This window comes from Takifugu flavidus, chromosome 6 (genome assembly GCF_003711565.1).
Source record: "Takifugu flavidus isolate HTHZ2018 chromosome 6, ASM371156v2, whole genome shotgun sequence".
Classification (NCBI taxonomy): domain Eukaryota; kingdom Metazoa; phylum Chordata; class Actinopteri; order Tetraodontiformes; family Tetraodontidae; genus Takifugu; species Takifugu flavidus.
The window spans coordinates 14,532,190-14,548,255 of record NC_079525.1 but is presented as its reverse complement, the minus strand read 5'-3'; the positions used below and the strand labels follow the sequence as shown (position 1 = coordinate 14,548,255).

General features: G+C 46.2%; 3 protein-coding genes across 12 annotated transcripts; 1 reads left to right on the top strand and 2 right to left on the bottom strand.

Annotated features, from left to right (window-relative positions):
• Positions 1 to 751: 751 nt before the first annotated feature.
• Positions 752 to 6,330, bottom strand: dhx15 (DEAH (Asp-Glu-Ala-His) box helicase 15). Of its 4 annotated transcripts, none has more exons than XM_057035448.1 (14): positions 6,139 to 6,330; positions 4,850 to 5,216; positions 4,414 to 4,607; positions 4,174 to 4,333; positions 3,875 to 4,093; positions 3,626 to 3,793; positions 3,474 to 3,560; positions 3,236 to 3,385; positions 3,046 to 3,154; positions 2,758 to 2,949; positions 1,962 to 2,084; positions 1,516 to 1,706; positions 1,260 to 1,429; positions 752 to 1,173 (listed from the first exon to the last, which is right to left on the bottom strand). In XM_057035448.1, exons 1-14 carry the CDS (start codon positions 6,198 to 6,200, stop codon positions 1,056 to 1,058), a joined length of 2,310 nt encoding a protein of 769 aa, XP_056891428.1. In that variant the 5' UTR covers positions 6,201 to 6,330; the 3' UTR covers positions 752 to 1,055. The 4 variants fall into 4 exon arrangements, with proteins under 4 accessions (XP_056891428.1, XP_056891431.1, XP_056891429.1 ...); XM_057035451.1 differs by having other exon boundaries at positions 6,254 to 6,324; XM_057035449.1 differs by having other exon boundaries at positions 6,122 to 6,271.
• An 817-nt stretch (positions 6,331 to 7,147) lies between these two features.
• LOC130527222 (extracellular superoxide dismutase [Cu-Zn]-like) lies at positions 7,148 to 8,410 on the top strand. Its single transcript, XM_057035486.1, has 2 exons — positions 7,148 to 7,299; positions 7,714 to 8,410. Exons 1-2 carry the CDS (start codon positions 7,286 to 7,288, stop codon positions 8,339 to 8,341), a joined length of 642 nt encoding a protein of 213 aa, XP_056891466.1. The 5' UTR covers positions 7,148 to 7,285; the 3' UTR covers positions 8,342 to 8,410.
• Positions 8,411 to 8,685: 275 nt separating this feature from the next.
• LOC130527210 (coiled-coil domain-containing protein 149-like) lies at positions 8,686 to 13,224 on the bottom strand. 7 transcript variants are annotated; one of them, XM_057035458.1, is made up of 13 exons: positions 12,981 to 13,224; positions 12,257 to 12,418; positions 12,115 to 12,153; positions 11,900 to 12,007; positions 11,709 to 11,825; positions 11,451 to 11,623; positions 11,154 to 11,226; positions 10,968 to 11,052; positions 10,754 to 10,901; positions 10,605 to 10,681; positions 10,456 to 10,491; positions 9,880 to 9,954; positions 8,686 to 9,812 (listed from the first exon to the last, which is right to left on the bottom strand). In XM_057035458.1, exons 1-13 carry the CDS (start codon positions 13,029 to 13,031, stop codon positions 9,346 to 9,348), a joined length of 1,611 nt encoding a protein of 536 aa, XP_056891438.1. In that variant the 5' UTR covers positions 13,032 to 13,224; the 3' UTR covers positions 8,686 to 9,345. The 7 variants fall into 7 exon arrangements, with proteins under 7 accessions (XP_056891438.1, XP_056891439.1, XP_056891442.1 ...); XM_057035459.1 differs by having other exon boundaries at positions 9,883 to 9,954; XM_057035462.1 differs by having other exon boundaries at positions 12,257 to 12,400.
• Between the last annotated feature and the right edge of the window lie 2,842 nt (positions 13,225 to 16,066).

The following is a 16,066-nucleotide window of genomic DNA, read 5'->3' as shown; positions in this document are numbered from 1 at the left end:
TATGCGGCAAATATATTCAAGCGACCATCAACAGACAGTGTTTGCAGCAGCCCCTCCCTGGGTAATGCCCCCCCCACGCACTCGTCACTTGTATTGAAATGTTTCTCGCCTCCCTTCCAGGCGGGAAAAGTGATCAATTACACGTTGATTGAAATAAGGCATGTTCCTGATGAGCGTTCTCTCCACGAGAGCATGGCCAACGTGTTCAGGTGTCCCGGCACCCTTGTGTTGCTAAGGAACGCCTTGAGCCTTTTTAAGGTGGAGCGACGAACTGGTTATGAGGATATTCAACAGCCCCAGAGTCTCAGAGAAGGTCTCCTGGAGGTTCTAGCTCCGGAGAACCTGGTACAGAGCATGGAGTACATCTCTCCCTCCAGCAGCGTGGCACCCACAAGGTCCAGGATAGTGTCACAGATCTGGTCCACACAACGGTCACCACCGACGGCACCATCCGTCCAGGCAACGTCAGTGTCGGCGCCAGGGTGGATGAGATGGCTTAAGAGCCAATTTGTCCTGATAACAACCGAACGGTGATTCCTTTAACGAAACCATGGAGTTATTAACCATGTTGATGGCGAACGTAAAGCTGCAGGTGACTTCCGAGCACGTGACTGCATCGCCGGGCATGACGCAATCACGCAGCCAATCGAATCATTAATCCGATTTAATTTAGCACATTGGGTTGTTAGAAAATGGATGCTGTTAAACACAAATGAAGTGATACTGCACACAGAGACAGAGTCAGCAAGAATTAAGTCAAAGCTCCTTTATTAAAGAAACAAAGAAAGCACTTTTTTTAATGACTCAGCAATTCACTCCAGGAAGGTCAACATCTAAATGACGTTTGCGATTTTCCTTTTGAAAATTTTAATAGCCATATCTATTATTTACTGTCGATAGTTTGACGTTAACACTTACAGAATCAACATTGGAGGAAAAACAAATTAAACAAAATGTAAAAAACAAAACCAAAACACAACCTTGAGAGACCACAATACATAATGATCTAAAACTATAATATGCAGATGTCTTCATGGGTAATTTGTGCATGTCGATCAGTACTGTGAATACTCTTTGCTCTCTAGTTTGGATATGATCCGCTCCAGCTGTCGTTTAGCTTCACACTGCGGGAAGTTGCTCATGTCGTAGTACTGGGCGGCGATCTTCACCAGCCTGTGACGGGGGGGGAAGAAGACCGTGAGTGCATGTGTCGGGGGTTCACGTGCATTCAAAGCTGCTCGACTCAAAGGGAAACATACCACTCTGGCTTGATGTCTGTACAAGTGCGAATGTAGTTTTTGGTGGTGAGAACGAATTCGTTGTAGAGCACCCACTCCGGTTTGTGGTCCAGGACTGTAGACGGGTGCAGCTGGACCACTTGGTTGTCTTTTACAGTCAGGTAATGACCCGTGCGCTCCAGATGAGCCACCTGAAGAAAAACAAAACCCCAGATCAACCCCTGGTCCAACGCGTGACCAGCTGACCGTCTCCCTCAAGGAGCTGAACCACCTCTACCTGCATGAAGAAGCCGGTGCAGAGCGCCTTGCGGATGTTGATGTAGTAGTCTCTGCTGGTGAATTCTGTGCTCCGGCGGGGCAGGTTGAAGCGGTCCATGATCCTGGACAGCTGCTGCCGCACGTTGTCCGCGGACATTAGCGATCGATAGTTAACAAAGTTGTCATAGCACCACTGGTTCGACTCGTGGTCTGGAGAGGAGAGACGTGGCAGGGCTTTACACCACTACGCCTTTGTTGCTAGCTTAGGCAACTACACACTTGTACCGGTACTTTAAGTTCCTCAGAATTCACAAAGCTGGTGAAAATTAACCACAGCAGCACCTTTAGAACCAACAAAATGGTGCCAACAACAAGTGGCCCCCTTATGGGGTTAAAATAAGGTTAAAATAAGGAACGGAGACATGCTGAACTCATCGTTAAGGCAACGCCAGATGGGGAACTCACTTTGCTTGAAGGCATGATAGACGTTGAGCAGCGTCAAATGGTCTCCATCGATGTGGGCAAACCTCATCTTGGCCTCATCTGCCGCCTTCTTAGCCTCCGTGGGGCGGACAAAACACTGTGGGACTAAACAAGGTTGGTATGGGCCCCAACAAAGCCGCCCATAGGGGTAAGTCAAACATTCACTGAAACATGGTGCAAAGACTGTGATGCTAGGGTGCTCGACACTGCGCTGGGACAGGGCAGGACCACAAGCTCTATCAAACGGAGGGGGGGCTGCAGTCTGTTTTCATGGTCACTCCCAACTGTAAAGGCTATTAGCACATCAGATACATGCATGTATGTATGTACATGCTCATATACATACACGTATATTTAGAGAGGAAGAGAACTAAAAGATGTGCGCAGTTTAGATCAGGTTTGTTCCATTTGAATGGGCAGGAAATTATGAGAAATGCAAGAGATGATGGGATTTAAGTGGTGCCTGCCCTCTCCACAATCAACACGGTGGCAATAAAAGTTTGAGAGGCTCAAAGACTTTTCATTCAGTACAAATTATGACAAATTAGGAGCAGCACATCTAAATAAAACCCTAAGGATGATGGGCATCAGAAGAAAGTGGTGGAGGCTGGGAGTGGATCTGTGTTCTAAAAACCAAATGCACAAATTCAATATCAATATTTTAAAAGCACCAACGTCAACATTACGGCGTTTCAGAGCAATGCTTTCCTGTACGTGACCCCAAAAACACTCGTGCTACAGTAGTGGAGGTAGATGTTAGCCCAGTTCTGGGCATTACCTGACAGCATGGCAGTAATGGAAAGAATCTCATTAGAGCAGTTGAACTCGCAGCTGGCAATGACCATTTTTGCTAGCTGTGGGTCCAGGGGGAACTCTGCCATCATGGAGCCCAGCTCCGTCAGGTCGCCGTCGTCATTGAGCGCCGCCAGGTAGTTCAACAGCTCCAAGGCTCTCATCAGAGTCTCGGGAGCTGCAGAGAGAGGAGATGGGGGGGGGGGGGGGGGGGGGATGGTCAGAGCGGGGAAAGGAAATGGTGGAAAGCTCACATGTCCGTCGACCAACTCACCTGGTGGATCCATGAAGTCAAAGTGCACAAGGTCGTCGATGCCCAGCTTCTTCAGCTGCAGCACAACCGACCCCAAGTTGGACCGAAGGATTTCGGGGTACGTGTTGTCCTGGAGAGCGAACGTTGAAAGGTTAACGCGCCGCCACGTTCAGCAGAGCCAGGCTCGCCATGCGTCATGGCTTTCACTTGCCTGCATCTCGGTTTTGTAAGCTTTCTCCGTATAAAGCCGGAAACATTTCCCTGGACGCGTCCGGCCGGCTCGACCTGCCCTCTGCTGGGCGGAGGCCTTACTGATGGCGGTGACCAGCAGCGACTCCACACGGATACGCGGATTATAAACCTGAGGACGTGGTTGGAGACAGCCTTCAATAAAAAAAATAACACAGCACACACAAAAAAAAATCCAGCGCTGCTTCACGTTTGCCTACTTTCTGTTTGGCGAACCCGGGATCGATGACAAACACCACGCCGTCGATGGTCAGGGAGGTCTCGGCGATGTTTGTTGAAACCACGACCTGAGAAGAAAACAGTCAGAAATCCAGCGAGCTCCGGCGCGGCCCACGGGAGGAGACGCACTCACCTTCCTTCCTATGGCGCCGTTGGGTTTCCGCGGAGGAGGCGGCTCAAAAATCCTTTGCTGCTGCTGTGGCGGCAGTGTGGAATACAAAGGAATGATTTTAATGTCTCCCACTTCGGGTCCGAGGTCATCCACTTCCCGTTTGATCCGTTTGCAGGCCTCGTCGATTTCCTGTAGGATCAAATTGAGATTTCACTTAAGATGCCGAGGAAGACGAAGCCCGGAAGCCTGGAGGACCAGCGGCGCCCTTACCTCCTGTCCGGTGAGAAAGAGGAGGACGTCACCTTCTTCTTCCTCGCACATGTGGATCTGTATGACCGTACGTATGGCTGCCTCAAGGTAGTCTCTCTCCGGTTCGGGGGTGTAGAAGATCTCGACGGGGTGCGTGCGACCGGGGATGGTCAGGAGGGGACAGTTGTCGAAGTAAATCTGGAATTTCCCGGCGTCTAGAGTCGCACTCATGACGATGATCTGCGCATTCAGGAGAACTCTGCTGTAACTTATATGGAAGCGTATATGGAGACCGCGCCTGTTAACAAAACTGGAAGTACCTTGAGATCGGATCTTTGACGGACCACCTCCTTCAGCACTCCCATCAGGATATCTGTAGCCAGAGTTCGCTCGTGGGCCTCGTCCAGGATTATCACCCCGTATCTTTCCAACAGTGGGTCGTTCATAGCTTCTCTCAGTAACATACCGTCTGTCATGTACCTACAGACCACACGAGGGGCGCATTAGCTTGGAGTTTTCATCATTCTTCTTCCTCATGACAACAGTATTTTTCCACTTACTTGAGAATTGTCTTAGCGGAGCTACAGTCCTCAAACCGAATGGAGTAACCGACTTCTTGTCCAAGCATGACATCCATTTCGTCCGCCACCCTTTGCGCCACGCTCATAGCCGCGACTCTCCTGGGCTGGGTACACGCTACAGCGCGCTTTGGACCCGGCAAACCCCTCACCATGTCCACACACCACTGCGGGATCTGGAAATCAATTCAAAGCAAGACTGCAATGTGAGTCAGATGCTAGAAAATGAAATATTGAAGTATAAATGTGCCTTTTCCACGGGTTCTATAAATGACACAATCATGATTGTAATTTTGTTCCTTTTGATTTCATAAATCACTTCTCGTTACCACACAGGGGGGGAAATGCATTGGATTGTTCGGGATGCGTATCTGAGCTTTTTGTGTCAACTGGAAGTAGAAATGATTGTTTTTCAGACCTGTGTCGTCTTCCCAGATCCAGTTTCTCCAACGAGGACAAACGTCTGATGGCGTGTGATGATGTCACTGAAGCTCTCCTTGTATTCCCAGACGGGAAGCTGCAACCGTTTCTTCAGGATCTCGTAGTATCGCGGTGTGTGTGGTAGGTTGGTGAACGGGTTCATCTGCTGGTGCACAGCCATCTGCTTGAGAGCAGGCATAATTGGGATGATCGGTGTGCTGTTGGCTGGGACACTAGGCGGCTTTGTGTCTCGGTCTCTGTCCCGGTCTCGGTCCCTGTCCCGATCCCTGTCTCTGTCCCGATCTCGGTCCCTGTCTCTGGAGCGGTCCTCGCGGTCTCTGTCCCGGTCTCTGTCTCTGTCACGCCTAAGAAAACAAAAACAGGAAATTTTCACAATCACATAAAGGATAAACTAAATACGACCAAAGAATAAGGATAAAAAAAAATCATCAACATCTATGACACAACGCAGCAATCTATACTTAAAAAAGCTAAACATCGATCTACTTTGAGGCTACGTATTTGGTCGCAAAAACCACTTAAAATACCAAAATAAAAATACGTGTTCACAATCTCGGACTTTAATTCTTTAGCACTCAGTGCAACATAAATGATTAACAGGGGAGGCAAAGTTTACAGCCCGGAGAAAAGATTCACTACCCAGTGCTCTATTGGCTTATACTGTCACGCAATGCACTGGAAGAATAAAAACTTTGATAAAAATCTTGATGAAAAGTCCCGTTTTAATGGCATATTTGGGGGTTACGACAGATGCACCAGAGATTGAACGTTGTGTCCGAGTTTAACCAAACGTCGCTATTGCGTTTAGCAAAACTTACGATAGATTCTTACCAAATGCACGTAAAAGCGGGCTGAGTTTTAACTACAGATCTAATCTTTCACCTTTCAATCCGAGTTATAGACAGCTGATTTAAAGAAAATCCAAATCAGTTTAAGCTAACAATAACATTTGTTAGCATCTTGATTGCTTACCGCTAGCCATACACACGTGCCCCTGCGTCGAAGATAACTACACGTTCTGCTGGTTAGCCAGTGCCGCACCAGCAGCTAACATAGCACAATTATGCTAATGTATGCAAAATATCAATCTCAGATATTTGCCTTTTGCCAAGGAATGAGGGTCAAGCTAAATGTAGCGTAATCCGAAATGTGTGCAATAGCTCGACTCTTCCAATACATCACTGGTGGCTGCTAGCCAAAATTAGCTAACATCAGTTAGCCGTTTATACCGCGTGAAACAGGCGCGTACTTTTGAGCTTCACCTACCCATCAGACCTCTTCTTACTGGAGTAGTCATCGCCCAAATCTAAACGATGCCTTTTGGACATATTTGGAAATAATACAGTCTGTGTTTAATCTATGAACGCGAAAGGAATTCTACCGGGCAATGAAGAGCAGCCAGACATCCGGTTTCTTCTGCTCGTGGGTTTCGCCGTTATAATTTACATTACAGCGAGAGTTTACCGCCACCTAGTGGCCTGGAGGTAGAACTTCCGGCTTTTATTTTGTGGAAATAAATGATTAACTCTGCTCTATTTATTTCGTAGTGGTTTTAAATCCAGAGAGCATGAGTTAAAATAAATTAAAAATGACAAATATGATAGAAAGTTGTTAGAATCATTATAATAAAGTTAGCTCCTATTTGCTTTTCCTTGTTATATTCTTTATTCTTGTTATATTGTATCTGTAAGGAGTTGTAAGGAATATCAGGATGCAACATTGATCGGAGTTGCCGATAACAGCATGGGAAGCAAGGAGAAGCAGGAGAATTTCTTCTCTTTGTGTATGTTTTTACATTGTATGGAAGGAAGTGCTGTGTGTGTGCGAGCCAGGACTCATAAACCAATGAAGACTTGCTCATATATTCACCATTATAATTCACATATTTTACTATGAATGGACCTTGCTATTGTGTTTCCCCCTAGGGACCTCCGAATCTCTCCGTCCTCCTTGCAAGTAAAACTCAAAACTGTTGTCTTTGCCTCCAAAAACAAGCTGTATAGCCATTGAGAAAGACAGGATTTATTGTTATTCAGATATATAAGTAGACAGAATGGAATTTCAACTCACAGACGGCATAAAATTAACATTATAAATATGACAGCAATATGCAATATTGATGTGTTTTGATGGATAATTTAGGCCAAATAAAAGCATTTTAAAAATAAGAAAAAGAAGATAAATAGAAAAAAAGGTGTTATTTCCCGTACAACAGTCGATCTATCGTCAATGTCTTACACAACAATCAACACTGGAACATTTCACAAGATAAATATTCCGGTTCTGTGTTTGCAGACCTGCTCCACCCTCCCAAATCACCTCCTACCGTTGAGACCTTCGTGCTTCATTGGACTGTTGAGAGCAGCGAGCAGCGGTCGGATTGATCCAGACTGAAAGTCCACCTTTGTTGACGATGCGTCCACACGGGTGAGTGCAGCCTCTGACCTTTACCCGCTGCTCCAAACGCTGCCATGCCGCGCTTGGTTGGGATCTTTGCTGAAATTCTTTCCCATCTAGCGGAAGAACATTAGAGCAAAATGTGGTTTGATGGACGACATAAAGTGTAGTGTAACTCGTTTGAGTATTTTATTAACAAGACCAGCAATAATAATCACAATTGGGTTGATTTTTTTTCTCTTTTTTAACCTGTAGACGCCTTTTAAAACCCCAAAAGGACACATTGAAAGGAATGAATCAGTTAATTAATAATTATTCTACTGCGCAGGAAGCAACAGCATAAGTTTATAATGCAAACGTTGCCACTGACACCAATAAAGAGGTGCAGCGCTACCATCTGCTCCCCATAAAGTGTTTTTTTCTCATTTTAATACTGAATTTCAGGTCCGCGAGTGCATTGGCAGCGCTGATGCTTCTGCTGGCTGATTGTCAGCGCTGTGTCTTAGCTGAAGGGGACGGCTCAGCTCCTCCAGAGGCCTCCCAGAACAATGGCAGCCTGTACGCGTCCTGCAACATGAGACCCAGCAGTGCGCTGCCAGAGGATGTGCCTCAACTCTACGGTCACGTGCTGTTCAAGCAGGACCGGCCTCAGGGAATTCTCAGGGTCCTCTTTCACGTTGGTGGCTTTCTGACTGATGCCGAGCCCAAAGCCATCCACATCCATCAGTACGGAGACCTGAGCCAGGGGTGCGGCTCCACCCGGGGCCACTACAACCCATATGGCGAAAACCACCCTAACCACCCGGGAGACTTCGGGAACTTCGTGCCTCAGGAGGGAATTATCTCAGCTGTGGTTGAGTCGAAGGCGACGCTGTTCGGAGGGATGTCTGCCATTGGAAGAGCAGTGGTGGTCCACGAAAAGAACGACGACCTGGGCCAGGGCGGCGATGCCGGGAGCCTCCTGCATGGAAACGCGGGGCGGAGGCTGGCCTGCTGCGTTATTGGGATTTCCTCTCCCGATCTGTGGAACCTCAACTATCCGAAGTTTGCAGAAAGGATGAAAAAGAATTGATCTTCCATTGTTTTGTTCTGGAGGTAGATGCTACCTTTTTAGTCAGGTGATTGGGCACTGGGGGGGGGGGGGGGGGGGGGGGGGGTTCAGGCTCTGGGCTTGTGTTCAATCTTGATTGTGACAGAGGCTTTACAAATAAAGTTCATTTGGCATCAATAATTGGCTGATGTCTTTATTGATGTCCTTAATCACATTCTCATACTCAATAGAGAAGAGTTTTGACTCATTATTACGTTTTTATTGTGTTTTCTCTTCATTTCCTCCTACAGTATAGACCACAGAATTTGCCCCTGAGCCGTGTGCAGCCAGGGTGTATTTTTGATCTCTGGTTAAAAACACAACACTTGTGTGAAGATTAAAGTGATTTATTTTGCATAAATAAATCAGTTCTTGTCCACATTAAACACACACACATGTGGCACTTCCAGACTCCTGCTTGTGAGTGTAATAAAAAAATAGTTTGTGCCCTTCGTTGTGTCACAGCTAATCGATGTGCAAGTGCCGTTTTAAAAGAAACCGGTTTAGTGCAGCGTCAACTAATAAAAACAAGTGTTGGACCATAAAAAAATAGAATAATTGCAATGCAAAGAAGACGAACAGCATCGAGACATCGTTACTTTAAGCTCAGAGTAAATAATTCTCTAAAATATTTGGGTGATCAAACAAAGGCCTTTGTTCCTCTTGTAATCGGGTTAGCTGAGTTTGCGTGTGGCGAGCATGAGCCCAGGCTCGGACCGCTACACGTTGATATGGGAACCTCGAAATGGATTTGGAAAAGTTGAAATGCGACAACCACAGAGCTAAGACATCTCCCTCGCTCCGGTTTAAATAAAGTGCCTTGGCGACGCGTCCTTATTGAGCCACACAGTAATTATCACCTACAACAATCTTTTACAGCTGCAGACTTCTACAATATAACAATGGTCTCTGTCAGCGTTTCTCTCTCTTTTTTTTAATCTCCCACCACTACAAACATCATTTATTCAACCCCGAGATTCGTCCCTTTATTTTCCCTCCCTAAATCCCACAGGTGTCTCCTCTGAAGGCTCCGCCCCCTGACCTGACTCCGCCTCTACCTGCTCTTGGAGAGAACCTGCAGCCACTAAGGAGGACCCACTGACACTGGAGATTTCCTCCCTTACGACACCTTCCTCGTCCTCCTGATCTCCTGCGTCTTCGGGAGGTTCGTCCGCTCCGTCCGGGTCAAAAGTTCGCCGTGGGCAGCAGCCGGCTGACGGCCCGGCCGAGGGAGGGGTATCACTCGCCTGCTCCTCTTGCTTGGATTGGTGATTCAAAGAGGCTAAATTCAGAGAGGTCAGCGACTGACCCCCGTCCCGACACTCCTCGTCGTCCTCGCGTAGGTCTTCCTTCGATGACGGCGCTTCTTCGCCGCCACCTGGCACCGCGGACGACAACCTTTCGGGGTTTGGGGCATCTGAGGAGCTCAGCTGGGGCTCCGCCCCTTCACCAGCTGTAAGGACAAACGGTGATACTCAATAACATCGATGTGCACGTAAAGACACGGATCACGGACTCACCACCTGGATGTTCACTCTTCCGTCCAGACTCGGGCTCATCCGGCTGCACGTTCAGGATGACGGCCTCCTTCTCTCCTATTACACACACCCAAATAAAGGCTTTATAAAAGAGAAGGCACAAGCCTCTCTTTACCATACCGGAATAAGATGGGACCATATGTCAAGTTATATTCCTCAAGTATCTAAAGCTGGATACACACACAAGGATTTTTTAAATCTTAAGAGATGTTTTTTTTTTATCCAACATCCAAGATTGTGTCCCACTACCCATCTAGGATCTCGTCCTTCGTGGCAGAAATCCCGCGTGATCACGCGTGATCTAACAAAAACGATAATGAAATATGGCAACAACACAGAAGAGGGGGAAGATGGGGGAATCATGTGGGTTGGGAGTGTTTTTAAGGAAAAATCCTGGAAAATGGAACAAAAACAGCCCCATTGTCGTTGTGTGCGTACCCTGCTTAAGCTAAATCCTTTCAAAATTTTAATCACGCCACTTAAAAGTAATCCACAGATGGATTTGGAATCCGGACAGATGCAGAAGGAAACTAAAAGTTACAGCCGAAGTGAACATACTTCCATTTATTCCCAAAGAAACATTGTAAGTGAGGCCTCCACGGAGCCAGAAGCAAAAGGACAGAAGAAGAAAGAATAAAGAATTAAAATATGAACCACATTTGAACCCCAGATCCCAGGAAAACACCTATTCTGATGTTGGCCTTTACCTGGTAGACTCCACAATCCCGACATTTCAAGGGTTTGAAACTTCTTCTCCAGCTCTGCGACTCGATTCCCCAGAATCCTTAAAAGACACACAAGTTCAGGCGTCGCTCCGCTCTGGCGGCTAAAGCTGCGCTAAAGTGCGAGGCGCTACTTGTTGATCTGCCGTTGGTGCTGGATGACCATGTTCTTCTCGTGGATGGTCTCCAGCAGCGCCGTGGCCAGAGACTTCAGGTCCGAGATGGACTGCGGGGTCACGGGCAAACTGCAGCCGTTTTCCTCCGACTGTAACAATTCCTTCACTGCGCGCGTAAAACTGAAATTAGCGGTCGCGGACGCACACGTGCGCACGCGTCATCGAAACAAACCTTGTTTGGTGGAGAGAACTCCCGTCAGTGCGCTGCTGTTGGGCTTCGTGAAGGTTTTAGAGTTCTTCCTACACTCCAGGGCACTCTGAAATCACAGGAGAGGGAATCTGAGCACCACAGAAGACAAAATACCTGTTATGCCAACTCCTGCTGCTCCTGTTTACAAAGCACAAAGTGTGCAACTACCTTGTATTTGACTATATTTGATTTCAGTAGGAGGATTTCTTCTTGGAGCTGGTTGAGCTGTTGGTGCAAATATCTGGAAGATCAAAAACATCAGCGGTAAAGAAGCTTTCACCGACATTACAGAAATGTTATTACTTTGATCTGCCTGTGATCATCAATTTAACAGCAATAAATAGAGGAAATTGGAGTTTCCGGGGGGATTGATGCTGACGAATCCTCCGCTACCCTTTAAAAGGTCGCGGCCCCTGATCAACACATTTGATCCGATTGAAATCGAGGACCGTGCTCACTGCCGACCTGTTCTCCATGCAGAGGGCGTCCACGTCCAAGATGCGGGCGTCGTCGCTGCCCACGATGTGGTTCATCTCCACGTTGAGGCGGTGAGCCTTCTGCTGGAACACGTCGCGCTCCGCGCAGACGTCCTGCAGCTCGTCCGAGAGCGACTTCACGCTGTGCTCCAGGAGCTCGTTCTGCAACGACGCAAAACGCGGAGGAATATACCCCTGGATCCAACCCGGGATCGGCTCCAGCTGGCGCCAAAATGCGGCATCTCACCTGCTCCCGAGCTCTCTCCAACTGTCTGACCAGGTCTTCGCGTTCGTGGGCGGGAAAGTGCCGGGCGCCGACCTCTTCATCCCCCACCCTCTGCTTGGTGATGGTCATCCGAAGAAGCTGCGGAGAAGAGCGGGGGTGGATCGGGTCGACACGCGGTCATGGGTTAGGGTTAGGGCATTGTGCACCGGTACCTTGTTATCTCCCTGAACCTCCAGCAGCCGTTGTTTCAGTTCCTTCACCTCCTCGGAAAGTTGGCCGCTTCTGTCTCTGGAGTCTCTCAGCAGCTGCGCTAAATCCACCTCGATAAAACATCCGCCGAGTCAGCAAAGGCTAAAAGGAGCATCTCATCCTCACAGACGATGTTGGAAAACGATGGAAAAAGAGACCTGGTTTAGAGTCAACATACTTGTTTGCGTTTCTCAGGAGGCAGAGGAGGATCTCCGTCCTGTCCGGAAGGGCACAGAAATAAAGCCGTAATGAAACATGTGCCAGAGGCAACAGTAACCCAGGACGGACTATTTGCCTAACTAACCAAACATTAATCTTACGATGAGTTCTCTGTACTTCTTCTTGAGTCCTTGATGCCGTTCTCGGAGCTGGTTGGCCATCAGTTTGTACTGGTCCCTCTCCTGCTGACACGTGTCCAGCTCCTTCGACAGGATCAGGAGGGCTTCTTTCTTACTCTCCAGCTTCTGCTTACAAACCATGAACTGGGTGATGCGTTTAAAGGAGAGAGGAACATGCATCTCTATGAGAGTTCCCCTTAATGATGACAGAATCTTTAACAGGAAGTACACAAGGTCATGATTTAGTGTTTACACAGCGATAAACATGTATGGCACCATCTCTGTGATTGAATATGCTATTGTCCTTTTCTTTAAAACATTGTACACTTTAAATTAAGTAATACTTTTGTCTGGTAATCCATTACGCCAAAACTTCCTGTAAATTTAATTTCCAAACGTAATTGGGTGGAAATTAGATCACGTGGGTTCCAATATAACCTTACGAGTTTCTGCGCTTCAGACAAATCATGGACCTCCCATGTAACACAGATGTATGTAAAATAAAGCTCAGGTTGTGTTAAAGTTGACACAGATAAGGAAAAGCCTGCAGCACCTGCAGGTCAACCTGGCGGCAGCAGGAAGTTAACGCTTCCTCAGAAATCAGAAATCTCAAAATCTAAACCAGCCGTCCATCTTCGTGGAGGATCTCCAGAGCCTCTGGAGAAGATCACAGCGTGTTCCTCCTCTTTGACCTAAGCAGCCTCACCTCGTTCAGGAGCCCCTGTCCGTCCCCGTCGCTCCTCCTGCCCGCCTCCATCTCTCTCCCTCCGGCAAAGGGCAAATGCGAAGACCCTGGATCTCAAACAAGCGCGTCTTAATGAAGCCACAGCGTGTCGGTTGGCTTGGTCAGAGTCACAGACCTTCGACAGACAGCATCATCAAAGCGGATTAGCAGCTCCAGAAACACCGTCGCTGCGGCACTTCCGTCCGTGGTGACGTCAGAGCCGCGTCACAGTGGAAGCCGAGACTTGACTCAATCATCATTCAGCCTTCCAAAAATGGAAATGCTTTCAAGTACGTGTGCACATTTACATTTTGGAGTTTATTATTAGAAAGTTACATTTCTACCCCTAAAACGTAAAAATCTACCAAAACCATGGAAGCTGTCTTTTTTTGCCATAGCATTGCCGTATCATGATAACAAAAACGATTATAATAACTATAACAATGATAATAATAATGATTGCTATATCATTACGCTATATAAAGGTCATATGTTCAGCAGGTATTGACTGCCGTCGTTGCTTTACTCACTGTGACCAGATGGGGGCGGACTTCTTCACGTTCTAACAACATTTGGGGAAATGTCGTTTTAATTGAACAATGTTGATTGTGCATGTAAAGATGCTATCTGGAATACCAAATTGCGCTCATCAAAATAACCTGCAAATATTATTGTATTTCTTGTAAATGTTCGATTTTTAAAGAATCACTGTTAATTTTTTGGGTGTCATCTGTTATTGTTACCACAGGGGGGCGCCAAAGAGCTCTATGTTTGCAGTCATGACGCATTGAATGGATTCACATAATGAGTGTCGGAATTCGAACATCATTTATAGATTTTTATTTGAATTGATTAGAGTGTAATCAGGTATCATGTTCACAAGACAACATTAAAAAAAATCTATTCAACTGTATGTTGCATTAACAAAGAGGTTTTCTACATCAGCCAGTAATTGTAGACCTTGGGAAACTATGAGGGCTTTTCCGGGTAATGCCCAGAAATTACTCCCAAATTAAGATGCCACAGGCTTCCCAACTATGACTGGATATAATGCTTTTAAAACATTTTACAGTGTTTAAAAAAAGAAGTAAGTTTATTAATATCTGTCCAACATCCTCCACAAAGACAGGAATCAATCCAGAAAAGACACATGACAGTGTAAAGGAACGACCCATTTTGTTATACTCTTGTTAAGGTCTAAACAAAACCAAGTCCAGGAAACAGTTGAAAGAAGCAAGATGAACAGCTCTAGAGAGCTGAAGAGTTGCCACAAGCTGCGGACCAGCAGTTCTCATCATAGGAAGTCTTAGGATTTTTTTTGGAAATGCATTATTATACTTTGCTGCTCTGATTCAAACTGTTGGAGCTGGACCACAGCAGGTTGTCCACACAGGCAGATGTGAAGAAAGAGCTGAACACCATGTTATTATAAATAAAAGTCTGGGTTGAAACAGCACCAGAAGATTACTATATCTGTATACTGTCTCCAAGGTTAACAAAAGGTTATCACACACTATATGACAAGCAACACTATGGATATCAGGTATACAGGTCTGAAAAGACTTCATTAAACAATAGGGTTGCTGGTTATCCCAGCAGCTCCTAACAAGGTGCTGACCTTTTATGAGTAGGAGTGAAACCAAATCCTCAGTACGAGACGACAGCGACCGTACATGTCTGCCATTACTGGCATATTCATGACAGCTCTCACCGAGCGCTGCTGTTTTTAGGCCGCAGGAGCTGAACCCAGATGACGCCTCAGCAAACGTGGCTCTTTCTAGACAAGCAATGAAACGGAAAAACGCAAGATGCTTGTTAATCCTGACCTCTGACGGGGAGAATGCCATGTTTTCACATTTTGCTAGTGTTTGGGATGCTTGGACAACTTTATGGACACTATAACGTGCACTGGTTTTGGCTTGTGCACGTTGCAAAGAGGAAAGACTTTAAAGAGAACGACGTAAACTCCAATTAATACAAACGGATTTTTAATTAAAGACCTGGGTTCTTTTCTTTTTCTTCTTACAATAAAAGAAACATAATAAAAATGCCTGTTTATTATTAGTAGCAGTGCATTTTGTGATTTTGTCCCACATTTTTAATGCTTTATGCTTTGATGACACCACTTCAGCAATGTTTCTCTTTCATTTAGAGCTATTCTAGCACTTATTTCTATAACTTATTGAAAAATATAAATTCTATTCTTGGTAAATGACTTAGGGCTACTACTTTATTTAGGTGATACACAGTAAATTACATATATGTTGGACATTGGAAATATAATGTCTTTAAATCATCTGACTCACAAATGTCAACGTTTTCCAATATGGGGGGAGGGGGGGTGTCTGATTAAATGATAATCTTTCTAATCCCTCCACCATCAAAAGGTCATTAGCTATGAAATGCCCACAGAGAGCATTAATCCTCTTTAAGTGAATTGTCAATATCTACAGTTTACAGTTACACTCTAATCCTTTACATCCACTTAACTAGCTCACGTATGACACCTTCAAATCCAAAGATGACCTCTTACCCCTTGAACTATGAAACCCTGGGGGTTTGGGAGGGTGTCACCCAGAGAAGTGAGGTGTCTGGCTGCTGGTGACTGCTTCACAGCAGGTGTTCGAGCCATCAAACGTCTCCAGTTCGCTCTCAAGAGCCTGAATCACACATTCGCTGCTGCTGCAAGACGGCAAAAGATCGCACACCAGACAGTAAAACAAGCATGATTTCAATGCTTACTAAATATATAGTTGTCAGATTTAAATAATGAGAGTTAAAACTCTTCTGCAACGTGTCGCTCACTTTTGTTTGATGTAAATTTCCGTGTCACTTGTGGTTTGCTGTGTTGCTCTAACACACCCTCTGTCCTGAGGTACAGACCACACTCACACTCACACACACACACACTCACCTCCAGTGTGTGATGTGTGTGGGAGGGAACGGGTCCTCACGTGGGTGGTGTGAGACCCTTATTAATGTAATAGCACCTGCTGCTTCAATGTGGCCAGTGTAAGAAACTGATCTCGGTGTGCTTGCGTGAGCGGTTGTCCCCATTTTAAATAGCT

Excerpts from the sequence above, each read along its gene's own strand:
- dhx15 (XM_057035448.1), bottom strand. The coding sequence starts at position 6,200 with ATGTCCAAAAGGCATCGTTTAGATTTGGGCGATGACTACTCCAGTAAG. Across the intron at positions 4,608-4,849 it reads GATCTGGGAAGACGACACAG|ATCCCGCAGTGGTGTGTGGA; the intron begins GTCTGAAAAACA and ends ATTGATTTCCAG. Across the intron at positions 3,155-3,235 it reads CTTACAAAACCGAGATGCAG|GACAACACGTACCCCGAAAT; the intron begins GCAAGTGAAAGC and ends TTCGCTCTCCAG.
- LOC130527210 (XM_057035458.1), bottom strand. The coding sequence starts at position 13,031 with ATGGAGGCGGGCAGGAGGAGCGACGGGGACGGACAGGGGCTCCTGAAC. Across the intron at positions 11,053-11,153 it reads CAAATATAGTCAAATACAAG|AGTGCCCTGGAGTGTAGGAA; the intron begins GTAGTTGCACAC and ends CTGTGATTTCAG. Across the intron at positions 9,813-9,879 it reads GAAGAGTGAACATCCAGGTG|CTGGTGAAGGGGCGGAGCCC; the intron begins GTGAGTCCGTGA and ends TTGTCCTTACAG.